The sequence below is a fragment of the Syngnathus scovelli genome, chromosome 1 (assembly GCF_024217435.2).
Source record: "Syngnathus scovelli strain Florida chromosome 1, RoL_Ssco_1.2, whole genome shotgun sequence".
In the NCBI taxonomy this organism is placed as follows: Eukaryota; Metazoa; Chordata; class Actinopteri; order Syngnathiformes; family Syngnathidae; genus Syngnathus; species Syngnathus scovelli.
Window position 1 is genome coordinate 27,457,494 of NC_090847.1, and position 13,311 is coordinate 27,470,804.

General features: G+C 45.1%; 2 protein-coding genes across 5 annotated transcripts in view; both read right to left on the bottom strand.

Moving 5' to 3' along the window:
• LOC125976261 (tudor domain-containing protein 5-like) overlaps window positions 1-4,945 on the bottom strand; it is a 125,743-nt gene extending 120,798 nt beyond the window's left edge. For both annotated transcript variants that reach the window (XM_049732390.2, XM_049732382.2), the window contains exons 1-3: window positions 3,807-4,945; window positions 3,430-3,491; window positions 2,194-2,265 (exon numbers count right to left, since the gene is read on the bottom strand). The gene's annotated coding sequence lies outside the window, so the exon portion shown is untranslated. The remainder of the gene's footprint in view (window positions 1-2,193; window positions 2,266-3,429; window positions 3,492-3,806) is intronic.
• A 140-nt stretch (window positions 4,946-5,085) lies between these two features.
• The window catches only part of efnb3b (ephrin-B3b), a 43,824-nt gene continuing 35,598 nt past the window's right edge, over window positions 5,086-13,311 (bottom strand). For 2 of the 3 annotated variants that reach the window (XM_049732458.2, XM_049732457.2), the window contains 3 exons: window positions 12,234-12,326; window positions 10,512-10,571; window positions 5,086-7,979 (listed from right to left, as the gene is read on the bottom strand). In XM_049732458.2, the coding sequence (XP_049588415.1) occupies window positions 7,549-7,979; window positions 10,512-10,571; window positions 12,234-12,326 (584 nt within the window). In that variant the 3' untranslated portion in view covers window positions 5,086-7,548. The remainder of the gene's footprint in view (window positions 7,980-10,511; window positions 10,572-12,233; window positions 12,327-13,311) is intronic. The other variant, XM_049732459.2, reaches the window with a different exon arrangement.

Sequence of the window (13,311 nt, forward strand, 5' to 3'; positions counted from 1 at the left end):
TTCGCTATTTCGTAGTCTTGCTCGACAAAACAAACAGCCTCCTGCGAGCTTCTTTCACCTCCTTTTCCCTCCTCTTCCTCTCCGTTCTCCTTTTAATTTTTTTTTTTTTTTTTTAAACGTGTGCCCTCACCCTGCCCAGTTCGCACACTAACACGGCTCAGTGCATCTCTGGACACGCAGCATTCTCCTTGCTCATTGTTGCGCCCTGACAGCTTTTGTACTCGCCCTCCCTCTCCCCCTCCCTTTCTCTCTCCGCGGCCGCCATCTCCCAAATTCACCAACTCAGCCGCCCCCCAACACTCCTCACACACACACATTCCACAAACGTCGAGGTCAAAGGGTGCAGCTGCCTCAATAAAGGGAGAGAAAAAGGGGGGGGGGGAGACGAAAGGGGACTCATTCACTTTCGTCTCTTTCTGCCGAGGCGTCACTTTTAGGGGCCGCAGATTTTGGGGGAGGGGAGGGGGAGTTCGTGTTTTATTTTCTCTCACACTCTGTTTGATGATAAACAATGTTAACACGAGCGGTCGGGGAGAAATATTTCACATAAATGTCACTCGGGTGATGATGTGTTTTTTTTAATAGTTGTTGTTTCAGTGCAATTTTAAAGCCGGCTCCGCGCATACTTTAAAATCGGGCGTGTATTATTTGTTCTGCGTATTAATAAAACGTCGTTTCGGGGTTTTTTTTTTTTCCGGAGCATATCGCAGCGGCGCACGGACAGCTTTGTGGGCCAAGCTCCGTCATGCGCCGCCTCGCAAACATTGCAAACCGAGAGCAATTTGAAAAAGCCGTTCACTCCCCATGCCGGAAAAATACGCATAATTTTCCCCCTCCTGAATATTACAATTGCGATCTAGTATGTGATTATTTTTTTTCCAATGTCTTCTTCTCGTATATCTTTTTTCAATAAACACAAGCAATAAACAAAAATACATATTTTGCTAAAAAAAAAAAGGAGACATTATGGAAGAGGGATAAACAAAATATTTCAAAAATCGTGCCCCCTCATCCCTACTCTCCATGTTCTTACACGATCCGACACTGGCAGGTGATCATTTATTCGTAAAAGATCGAAAAAGTGCAAAAGATTAAGGGACTTGTCAAGCTGAAAGGGCGAGCGAGTTGAAAAATTATTCAAATGTATTCGCCGGCGTGACCCGGCTGGGCTAATCGTAGGCTGCGGCGGCCTCTGCGCTGTGAAATCCTTCCTGATGGAGTGAAAAAGCGGCAGCGGCTCACCTCTGCCGCCATTCAGAAAGGGCGTGGCGCCGCTGCCGCAGATCACGCTCGCACTCCCGGCCGGGAATGAGAATTCCATCAGATGCCTTTTGAGCTGGGATGCGCTTTGAACTTTTCAAGCAAAGGCTCTCACGACACAGTTTGATGGTGCAAATGCACACAGGTGGGAACTCAACTTTGAAATTCACATGAGAAATAACTCGCCATGCAAGCTCTCATCTCGGTTGCGCAATACCTTCGATTTGAGCAACCGGCAACAAATGCGCGTTTCTACGAAAGGCGCCCATATTGTTTTCTTTTTCCTCTCCCTCGTGCTAGCGAGGCATGTCAGGAATCAGCGAGGGTGTGTGATGATGCACTCTGAATATTTTTTTTGGGTGCCCCGCTATGTATTATGAGCAAAGGCGAGAATGCACAAATGAGAAGAAGAAGGAAAACAGCACGGCTCATCCACAAAGCCTCGTCGTCATGTGCGATGAGAACGGCAAACGGAAAGACTAATGAGGTCATATCCATATTCGTTCTCAGAAAGTCGCATTTTCTAACTTTGCTGTGGCTGTTTGCGTGACGACATCAGCGTCATATTTTCAAAATCCTTGTTGTACTTTTTTTTTTTCCCATTTGTGACACACAAAACCTTCATACTCAAGGATTTACACACATTAAGATATGCCGTGTTTCATATTTTCCGACTAAATTAAAAGAAAAGTCTCATTGAAAAAGACGTCTCAACTCGTCCTTGGCACTGAATGTTTTCATTCGGGTTATTGTTGGCATTTGATGAGCTAAATCACATTTGTTTGCTTCATTATTTACTTTGTCATGAGGTGATGACTTCAAAAAATATACATTTGAAACATGATAGATAAAGACATTTACTTGAGACAAACATTGTCTTTGTCAGTTTTAAATAAAGTTTGAGCTTATAAACATACAATCAATGCAACCTACCTTGTCATCCGTGGCAAACTTTGCGACTCTTTATCTCCACTTGTTGCCGATGGTGAGAAGCAGAAGATTTCCCTGAAAAACAAATTCCATGCTCAGGGGAGCTTTGAACGTAATCCGCCATTGTTCCTGAAAGTTGCGTATTGAATCAAACTAAATCAGAGCTCCATCTAGTTACACAGTAAACGTCGGCCATCTTCAAAACTAATTCATTCCTGAAACTCTCAAGCAATTCCAGCGTATTTAGTCAACTTGGTCTGCTTTCAATATTGTCATTTTCTACTCCACACTCATCCTTGACCTTTCGGCATCGCCATGGCAACCGTATCGGGCCAAGACTCCTGACGTTTCGTGCCAGCAGCTGAAGCTTTTCCAATTTGGGCGGATAATCTCTCCATTGATTTGACTTAAAACTGCTTGGTTTGGCGCCGCTTGCCTTCCTCCGAGGAGCGTTTAGGGAAGCGGGCCGCGGCGCGCTCGATGAAGCGCGCAAAGCACGCAGGTGTGTATACGTCGCTATCACAACCCAGCGACATTAATATTCATGCGCGTGTGCAGGCAGCAGAACAGATTAGCGGCGGTAATGATGAGCATGTAATGATAAGGCGACCGCAGCAGTCCAAACAGGACCTCCTTAGAAGGCCCGACGCAAAGAACCTGGCGAGGACTCATTATGGTTTAACAGCCATTAGATTAGCATTCGTTCCTCTTTGAGGGCAATATTGCAGCATTGGATTAGCGGCGGCGGCGAGCCATTCCGGGAAGGCTATTAGCATTGATTTTGTGCTACAGTCAAGCTTATTGGCGCTCTTTTGTTTTTCTTCCACGTCTAATTACGACAACGCGGCGCTAAGTTAGTAGCGGCGTTGCTGCAGTTAGCTTGAAAAAGTTGCTTGACGATAAAAGTAACTCAATTTGATTATAAATACTTTGGTGGAATTCAAAAGATGTAGACAACCGCTCCTTAGCATAAAATTGACAAATGGTTTTGTTTTTAAGCTTGAATCAGCTGCAATCTGGTTTATTTTAATTTTTTTATGTATTGGTAATATTTTTCAAGCAAAATAACGGTCAACAGCACAGCCACATAATTTATTTCAATAATTTATTGGAGTAACGTGTTACTTTTAGCAGGCCACAAATGGCCCCGGGACCCGTCATTTGAACACCTCGTCATTGACAGGAGACGCCTCACTATTCTTTGAGAGCTCAAAAATAAAATAAGTGCCTACTGCCTACCTTGAGTGATTTGTGGCAGCAATCAGGCGAAGGTGACAGGCGAGCGTGATGAGCTCAGTGGGCTGTGAAAAAGAAAACGTCAAACAGTAGAGGAGTTGTTTAACCAAGCACATAAACAAAACATCTATTTACTGGATATTCAAGTGAATGAAGGATGACGGATCTAAAAATGTTCCCATTCAGTTGCAGACTATTAGATTTTAGAGTGGGAAAACAAAACGAGTTGAACTTTTTGTATGTCAATCAAACTGAATGTTTTGTTTAACTAATTGGGAGTGAGCTGTAAAAGAATTTTGGAGTTCAGGATCATTAGACCGCAAATGTGCACTTTGCTGAACACGCACAATGGAAAGACTCAATTAAGAATTCCCACCTACCTCGTTTGAATCGGTTACAGCTGAGCGTGGCCAAATTACGTCAGGGCCAGTTCAAAATGTCGCTTGAACGGTTTTAATGTTGACACAAAATGTATTCTATGTGCAAAAGTGAACAAATAATCGTTGTTAAATATCACGTTTAGTAGTTATGCTAGGTGTCAAATGTTCAGGCTGTCAGTGTCAAAACTCATTCGGCCAATCAGGAACGAAGACAATGTCACGTGATTTGTAGCGGGCGTTCAAGTTCATCGGAATCAGGAACACCAAGTCTGTTCAAGAAATACGACTGTTTATTTGTTTGAAACATGTTTAAAATGTATTTTCTAGCTGATGCTGTCACAATTTTATAGATAGCAGATGTAAATCCTAATTAAATTTAGTTGAAAAATATCATGGTGTGAGTGAGTCATGCCGCAAAAATGACTGACATGCTGGGATGAGAACGTTTTACCACAAGAATGCGCAACCAAAATTATGTTTTTTGTTGTTTCGCTTTTAAATAAATTACTGTCCTGCACCACACAATTTCTCTGGGGTCTTTTCCAACTTCTAGAACAGAAAGCCTTTGTCTTCTTGGAGGTCATCAAACGCTGAGATAGTGGCCACCCTCTTTGTGCAACAAAGTTCCCGAAGTTATCGTCATTGAAACAGGCGCCATGCGGGATGCAAACACCTGGTCGCCATGGTAACTGGGCATCAGATGTTCACATCCTTTTCCAAAGCGGGATTGATACCAGTGTGTGTCCATCAGTAGACAATAAAGGATGTTAGTGTAGCTGGAAGTCAATGGCCGTGTGTGTCCGTGTGTGTGTATGTGTGTGTGTGTATGAGACAGCCAGTAATCAACTCTCACACGCACACACACCATCGATCAAAGTGGTCACCCTGAAGCCCACCCTGATGGCAAATGAGGATACTTTGAAAGAGATGACAACTGTTACCATGGCAACGGATAGATGGGGTTAAAGGGGGGAAAAAAAGAGGGGGGGGGGGGGGCGGAGAATGAAATCAGGTCTGTCAATAGGTTGCCGGGCAACACTAACGAAAGCGGGTTTGATAAGTTGTTGATAACACTTGCGGGAGAGTTTAGTGTGTGTGATGGCAATGCTATTAAGCGAGCGACCAAAAGGAACCCCGCTGTGAGTAGTCTATAGTGCCGATAAGAGGAGAGAACCTCTTCTAAAAGGCAGAGCCGGCGGGCCTCTGATACACACGCCCACACACTAACTAAACAAAAAAGACCCTCACACAAAAATCAACCTCACATCACACGCAAAAGTGGTGCTTAAACATTTGTTTTTTTTTTTATTCAACTGTTTTTTTCTCCAAAGCAGGAATGTACTCATCTTTTCCTCTCTTCAGAGGTACGTTGCGGGCAGCGGCGGGTGAGGGAGGGGGAGGGTGGAGCGGGGGTACACTGCAGGGGTCGCCGTGATGAGGAGACAATGGCCGAGAGGTGGAGATAACACGCGCGCACACGCCTCACGGGGAGGCGTCTCTAATACAACACGTCACATTTGAGGGGCCGCATGGCACAAACACACGTACGTTTTTACTAGCCAAAGGTGATGGCCCCGCCTCCCCTCCCCTCCTGCAGGTAACACTCACCCAGAGGTCAAACACAAACAGTGAGACACTCAAATCCACGTGAAAACATGAAAAAAACATGGCAGTCCGAGGGGGACGCTTTGTTATTCTGCGTCCCCCACCCTCCCCCTCCCCCCCCCCCCCCCGTTGAGGTGGCAGCCATTTTTTATACATAACACAAGTCACGTTGCAAAAGTTGTCAACGCGGCCTCGGAGGGCATGTGCACTACTCTCTCTGCGTATTCGAATCGACAAAAGACGGAACAGTGTACATAAAAAAACAACAAAACACAACTTTGTAGTTGTAGAAAAGAGCCCCCCCCCTCCCTCATTTCCCAAGTTTCATCTTTTTAACTCAATTTCAAACCGTCAAATGTAGGCCAGAACCGTGCTGACAAAAATCTTCAACATGGGCGAATGTGACAATTAAAGCACATCTTAATACAAATTGTAGATGATGTTAGGTACCGATACAAAATACAGTTAAGGAAGGATCACACAAAAAAAAAAAAAAACGCTGCCGAGTGTGTATTGTAGTTTTGTGAGTGTGTGTGAATGTGTGTCACTGTCAACCAGTTTACAAGAAAGCCACAAAATGTTTGCGCAACACAAAACAATTTTACTGCTAAGCATGTGTGCGCTCAACGGCGCCTCTGAATGCAACATTGTGTCCTGTGTGTGTGTGTGCGTGTCAACCCCGTTTACACATAAGCCACAAACATGTCTGAGCAACACAAAACGACTTTACCGCTAAGCACGTGAACAAATGACGCCTCGATTGGCCGTCATGTGTCTGTCGCACACGCACGCACACACACAAATTGGCGGAGATGTGTGTGTAACGATGCAATCAGTGTAGCAGTCATTAGCGAGTGCGTGTGTGTACACAAATAATGCAACACAACAAGAGGAGTACTTTTGAAATGCACCACTCGTGATGTGATTTGGTGTTGTGTGCGCTGCATGAGTTCAACTCCAAATACGTCCATCTGGCTCCTTCATCATCCGTCTTTCCGTTTTTCTTAAGTGTGCAATTTCCTCACAGTCCTTTCCTTTTTTTTTTTTTGCGCTGCGTTGTCTCTTTTTGCCCTCCTCCTTAGCACATTTTAAAAAAAAAAAAAACAACATTTGGAATAAAACAAAAACAAAAGCGATCATAGATGGCTCTACCTCAACACTTCCACGAACGAGGTCTAAACTTCAACACTATCATCAAACGAGAAGCTATGAAAATATACAAACACCCTAGTGGGGGGGGGGGGAGGCGGGTTTGTGTGTGGCCCAAAAAAAAAAGTGGGATTAAATGCATATAAAAGGCAGATTGTACTACGGTAAATTGTGAGAAATAGAAAAAAGGGCTAGCAACAGAGGTGTGGTTTTAGCTGGTAAAATACAACAAAATCAGAGAAAATAAAAGCAAAACATCTATTTACTGGATATTTATATATATCATCTATAAGTGTTGATAGCCATAGAAAAAAAAAATCTCACTTTGTTGGATTTTTATTGTGATATCCGCTCACTATTTAGTGTTTTGGTATTTTTAAGACAAGTCTAAAGAGCACAGTCATGTCACACGCGCACACACGCACACACGCACGCACACGTTTTATTAAAATATACAAGAGTCTGAGCGTCAGCGCGGCCCGACTGCTCAGACACCTCCTCGGACCCCGGGTCAAGTCACGTGACCTCCAGAGGCCGAGTCCGAGAGGCCCCTCCTCTTTTTGCACTGAGAATTCCTAAAGGTGTTGGCGGTGAAGAGGCGGGGCCCGTCTCTGATTGGCTGATGGCGCTCTGAGGGGCGGGCTGCTGGCTTCTAGGCAGGTGTGGCAACTGGGAGTTCTTCAGCACTGTCTGGGCTTTTATCGATTGATTTTTTTATTTTTTTTGCTTTCAAATATAGTCCTTTTGATTTTTTTTGAAAGTCCAAAAGCCGCATTCACCTCCTTCCAGGTGCATTCCGGGAATCTCCTCGAAGTGTGCTCCGGTGGGCCGGCGAACCCTCACGTACACTCACAAGTGTGATTGTGGGGTTGGATCATGGTTGGATGGTGGCAGGTGAGAGGGTGAGGGGAGGGGGGGGAGATGTTGGAGCTTGCTGGGGGCGGGGCTTGGAGCGATTCCGGGAGTCCACGGCCGGAGAGTCCAGTTCTCATACTTTGTAGTAGATGTTGGCCGGGCTCTGCGGCGGCATTTCCTGCACAATGTAGACGGGGTGTCCGTAGTCGCCGCTCACCTTCTCGTAGTGCGGGCAGTAGGCGGAGTCCGACGTCCTCAGAGGGATGATGATGTCGCTGGGCTCGGATCCGTTGTTGTTGGAGCTGCCCATGCCGCCGGCGCCGCCGCCCCGCTTGGGGCTGGTCAGCGACGACAGCGACAACGGCGGGTGGTGGGTGTCCGAGTGCTTGGCGTGTCGCCGCCTGTAGCACACCGCGCAGATGACGGCCGTGACCAGTAGCAGGAAAGCCGAGCCTCCGGCCGCGCCCGCGATCAGGGCGATGTTGGACGGCTGCAGCGGGCCGTTCTCGTCGCCGCCTTCGCCGCCGCCGAAGGTGTTGGGTCCTCTTGAATGGGTTGAGTTCCCTGGAAGAAAGAAAATGCTACATTAGGTGCTAACATTAGCAAAACACACGTATACAGTAGAGAGAGAGAGAGAGAGAGAGAGAGAGAGAGAGAGAGAGAGAGAGAGAGAGAGAGACAGAGAGAACGAAAGAAAGAAAGAAAGAAAGAAAGAAAGAAAGAGACAGAGAGAGTGAAAGAAAGAAAGAAAGAGAGAGAGAGAGAGAGAGAGAGAGAGAGAGAGAGAGAGAGAGAGAGAAAGAGAGAAAGAGAGAAAGAGAGAGAAAGACAGAGAGAGAGAACGAGAGAGAGAAAGACAGAGAGAGAGAGAGAGAGAGAGAGAGAGAGAGAGAGAGACGTGGAGAAAGAAAGAAAGAAAGAAAGAAAGAAAGAAAGAAAGAAAGAAAGAAAGAAAGAAAGAAAGAAAGAAAGAAAGAAAGAAAGAAAGAAAGAGAGAAAGACAGAGAGAAAGACAGAGAAAGACAGAGAGAAAGACAGAGAAAGACAGAGAGAGAGAAAGAGAGAGAGAGAGAGAGAGAGAGCGAGAGAGAGAGTGAGAGAGAGCAACAATATAGTTATCTATATCTACTATAGATATAGATACATAAATATAGATACATAGATAAAGATACATAGATATACAGTAGATATCGATATTCATACAGTAGATATACAGTCGATCGATATTGACACACATAGATGTAGATGTAGATGAGATGGAGATGTAGATATAGAGCACGTGTAACAGGCGAACCAAAATACCGGCTTCGGACTGTAGCACTTTTCAACACCCTGACATTGAGGTAGCGGCAAAGCCGCAATGTATAATCAAGGTAACACACAGTGTTGACTTAGCGCTACCACCGGGCCATGTGACCAGAACCACTCCGCTATGGGCCTTGACCACATACACACACATGCACAGTGGGGCGTCCGTCAAGCTGCCCGTCCGTCCTTCCGAAGCGCCAATCACTTGAGGAAGCGGCAGGTGAACGATACGGCGCGTGTTGCCGCACGTTAAGCGGTTGCGAGCGGCTAGCTGGTTGAGGTTGCCGCCCCACGTCGCCCCCTTGTGATTTGCCGAATGTTATTCTTGGCACGCGTCCCCCGTTTTTCTTTCTCCCATATTCTCTCTCAGTCTTGGCTTTATTGGAACGGTAATGACGGAGCTCAGCGCGCGCCCCGTTGTGCTGGACTGAGGGCGAGCATAGCGCTAATGCTAGCCTTTCTTCTTCTCTCCATTAAATGACATCCCTCATTCTCCATCTCCATTATGACTGTCACCTTTCACTGGCTCTCTGCATTATAAAACCTCTTCTGTCACCTCTACACCTATTTTCCTTTCTCCCTCTCTTTTCTTGCTCTTTCACTATTCACTGAGAAAAAAAAAAAGCCGGCAAGCTCTTTGTACGTGGCTCACAGACGGGAACTAATGCCGATTTCAAAGGGTTCAGATACGAAAGGTCAAGACGGGAACGTCGTCATAAGTGAGGCTGAACAATTAATCCCATTCAAATGGACATCGCGGGGTCGTAAAATGACATTTTGAAATTGCAAAAAAAGCTGCAATTTGGGATTTGTCATCGTGGATGCTTAAAAGACTGCAAGTCAACGTGTTTGGTAAGTTAAATTGAACTGGTGAATTCTTTCATGCTTCCAGTGACAGCCATTTTTATTTTTATTAAAAAAAAAAAAAACATGTCAGTCAATTGAGAGTATTCCGACTGATTTTTCAAGACTCACGAAACAGAAATGACCAAAAAATGACATCATTGGCCCTCCACGTTAGGACTGCCGTTCACGACATTCCACGTCACATTTCAGAGTTCATTTGCCGAAGTGTAACCTATAAAACGAAAAAACAATCGCTTGTCAAATCTCAATTCCAAGAGCGAGGGACCAAACCTTTCCAATTATTTGATAAAATGACCTTCTCTGCACAATCTAATGAGCTTCAATCCAAGACAACAATCCTCAGCGAGCAGCGCTTAAGGTGTCCCTAATCAAGCGTCCATTGACGAGCGAGGCCATCAAATATGGCTCATCTCCATTGTCTCTTTGCCTTTTACTTATTCTCGTCTCACTCCACCTCCCGTGCCTCACGCTCGTGTCAGCTCCATCACCCACACCCCCCCTCCCCTCCCTCCTTACCCCCCGCCAGCCACCCTCTCTCCCATCCAGGCTGCAGCATCTAATGACAGTAATAACTCTCTCAAATGTTGCCTCTGGTCTGGCCCTGGCTCCTTGCCGCCCCTCCGTTCTTCCTCCCTCTTCCCACTCTCGCTATCTGTCTTTTTTTGTCCTTTACCCAATGTAGCTATTAGCCATCCACTGGCCGCCCGCGGCACTTAGCTCCGAGGGGCCGAGACTGGCGGTGGGGGGGTTGGCGGATGGAGAGAAAATATATGGAATTAAATAGAGATCCGCAGATGTCACGGCTGCACATCCTCCATCTGTCCCCCCCTAAGCCCCGTTCCCTGCTGCTGCTGCTTATTGTTGTCTTTCTTATTCCCTGCATCCATCTTGCCGATCATCTCCATTTGGTTCGCCGCTTACCTGAGTTCCGGTTGGTGAAACGTCCAGCTGGCTCCTTCTTGGGAGGTAGACCGTATGGACCTGTCAGAAGGAGGGACGGGTGTTCATCACATTGTCTTCTTCATTACATTTCGTGAAATTTTGTTTGGCCTTTCTTGATGATGTCATAGAGCGGCACCGTGATGTCATCGAAGGAAACGATTCCAGGGGGAGAGGATGTGAGTTTTTGCAACAAGGCCAGGTCGGCTCATAATCTGCGCTCGCTAAATCTCGCCCATCTGCCTCGTCGGGCCGTCGCTGCCATGGCGATTAAAGAACAAATCGTGAAATCGGGACTATCTCACTTTATTTTAGCAAAATGATGGATACAGAGCTAGCCTAAAACCTTGAGTGGAGCTAGCATGAAGTACAATATAGCAACAAGCTGAGGGCAGAGGCGCCTGCTGGGATCAATAGTGAGTCGCAAGTAAGTGCGACAGGGAGCAGGCGAGAGAGATGTGCCGTGAAATAAGTCGATGGAGTGCGAGCGAGCGAGCAAGCGCACGCACGCGGCGAGAGACGACAAACAACGCGGCCGTGACCTTTCAGCAGCACCACTGATAAGATGGAGAGAATAAGTGGAGAGTGGACCGAGGGCTCGGATGAAGAATTGAAACACAAATGAGATGAGCGAATGACAGTGGGGGGGATTTTTCCAAGGTGAAGGCCTACCAGTTTGCTAACCACTACAGAAATAACATCTTGATTGAATGATATTCATCTATGTGGAGATCGTGAGATTGGCGGATATTGGTTTCTCAAAACGATTCTAAACAATAAATTGAAGAAGGTGGGGGAAAATGTTTTCACAAAAAGCTCCTTTTTCAACGCTCTTTAGTCATAAACCGGTGTTTTTGGTCAAACCAGCACATGTTCTACTGCTGAATACGAAAAAAAAAAAGCAACCACATGTTTTAGACATATTTGTGATGTGGCGTTCTTCTCCTTGCAACTATTTACGACATCCAGACATTGCGAATAATTACCAAAAGGTCAATTAAATGCAATCGACTTGTCATTGAGATGAATCGAGTTAATAAAAATGAACAAAGTAACACAAACTTAAAAAACATTTTTGTTACCAAAGTAAAATAAAGACAAACTGAAAACTCATTGAACCTGCATCTTACTTTTTTAAATTTACTATAACCAAAATAAAATTACCTTTTTGGGGGTTCATTTAGATCGTATCCCTAAATATATCTAAAAGTAACTGAAGTATCAAACTAAATTCAAGAAAAAAAAATCAAAATTAATTTCAATAAAACAAAAAAAACTATTATAAACCAAATTAGCTTGTGACACAAAGGATCGTGTTAAAAGAGCCGTTTCTGCCGACTCAGCAGATCCGCCGGCTGATAGCGGCGACACAATACAAGCGTGTGAAGGACAGGTTGCTATTATGCACCGGAATGTGCAACTCTGTTTGAAAACTCTTTTTTTCTCTCAAACTAAATAGCGGCGACAAAAATTCCGCTGGGTCATGGCCATGTTTGTAAGGTAGTGAGTTGTGCGGGAAAGTCAGCGAGCGAGTCGTTAAAAGCGCCAAAGTGCAAGAGGAGTCAGCGGTCCTCGTTAGAGGCGACTGATCCGACACTTCTCGGCTCTTAACAAGCTCGCTGAGAGGAGCCACCTACAAGCTAGCGGGAAGGCTAACCGAGAGAAATATCATTTTAGGGGCTGATAAGACAATATAGGACTCACTCTGCCCCACTTTCAGGACCACCTTCATGCCCTGTGTGGCACAAACTCCTCCCCTCATGCTGTCCAGACCTTGGCGTGTCCCATCTGACGTAGCTGCGGGGGACACAAAAGACAAGATGGCATCGTTAGCGACAAATTGTAGCATCCACTCGAGTCGCGCGACGTCTCGCTATTTCAAACAATAAATTCCGCTCGTATCCTCCAACGTTCCCAGGGAGCCGACAAGTGACATTTGCAGAAGCGGCAATTTAAAAGCCAGACTTGAAACTTTGAAATGTCAAACTCGAAAGGCGAGCAGCACTTTAATAAGTCCTCATTTTAAGCCGTTCGCCGGCGTCCATTAACGACGCCGCCGGCGTCGCTTGGACTCGACCACTTTGGCAGCGACGCCGACGATGGTTGAGGACGGACAAGCCACGCTGGATTAATATCGAGCTTCGCGTCTGGCAATTTTACCTTAAATTGAGATTTAGAAAGTGTAATTGTCGACCGTTAAAAGACCCCAGGACAGAAATGTCTTTATAGTGTTAAAAAAAAAAAAAGGCAAGCCGCAGTACCACTTTGGCTCATTTTATCTGAGCGAGAGTGAATTAAATCAAATTTATCTCCGCTATAAAGGGGTTAACAGCTCTGAAGGGTCACATGAATATATAAAACTTCAAGTGAATCATATCATATTGGATATTATTGTAATCATATTGTTTTAAGCGCCTTTGATTTTTATATGTCTGATTTTTGCTTGATGTAGAGCACGTCGTAAGCACCTGTGCTTGTTTTAAAGTGCGTTATAAATAAAGTTGATGAGAGTAAATTTGACACACACAATGGATTAATTTAAAAAAAAATGTATGAGGCAATTTTGGACAATCATAACACGTGTGCACTTATGGCAGACAACGTGGCGCTCTAAAATGGCGGTTGCCGGTTTTCAGAAATGGCTTTTAGATGACTATAAAATATTTAGACAAACCTCTGAATTCACTCAACAGGCTCTTTAAAAGTATCAAATAGAAACTGGGTAAATTCTTTAAAAAGCCAGATTAATTTTCATATATTTATTTATGCGTATTTTCATAAA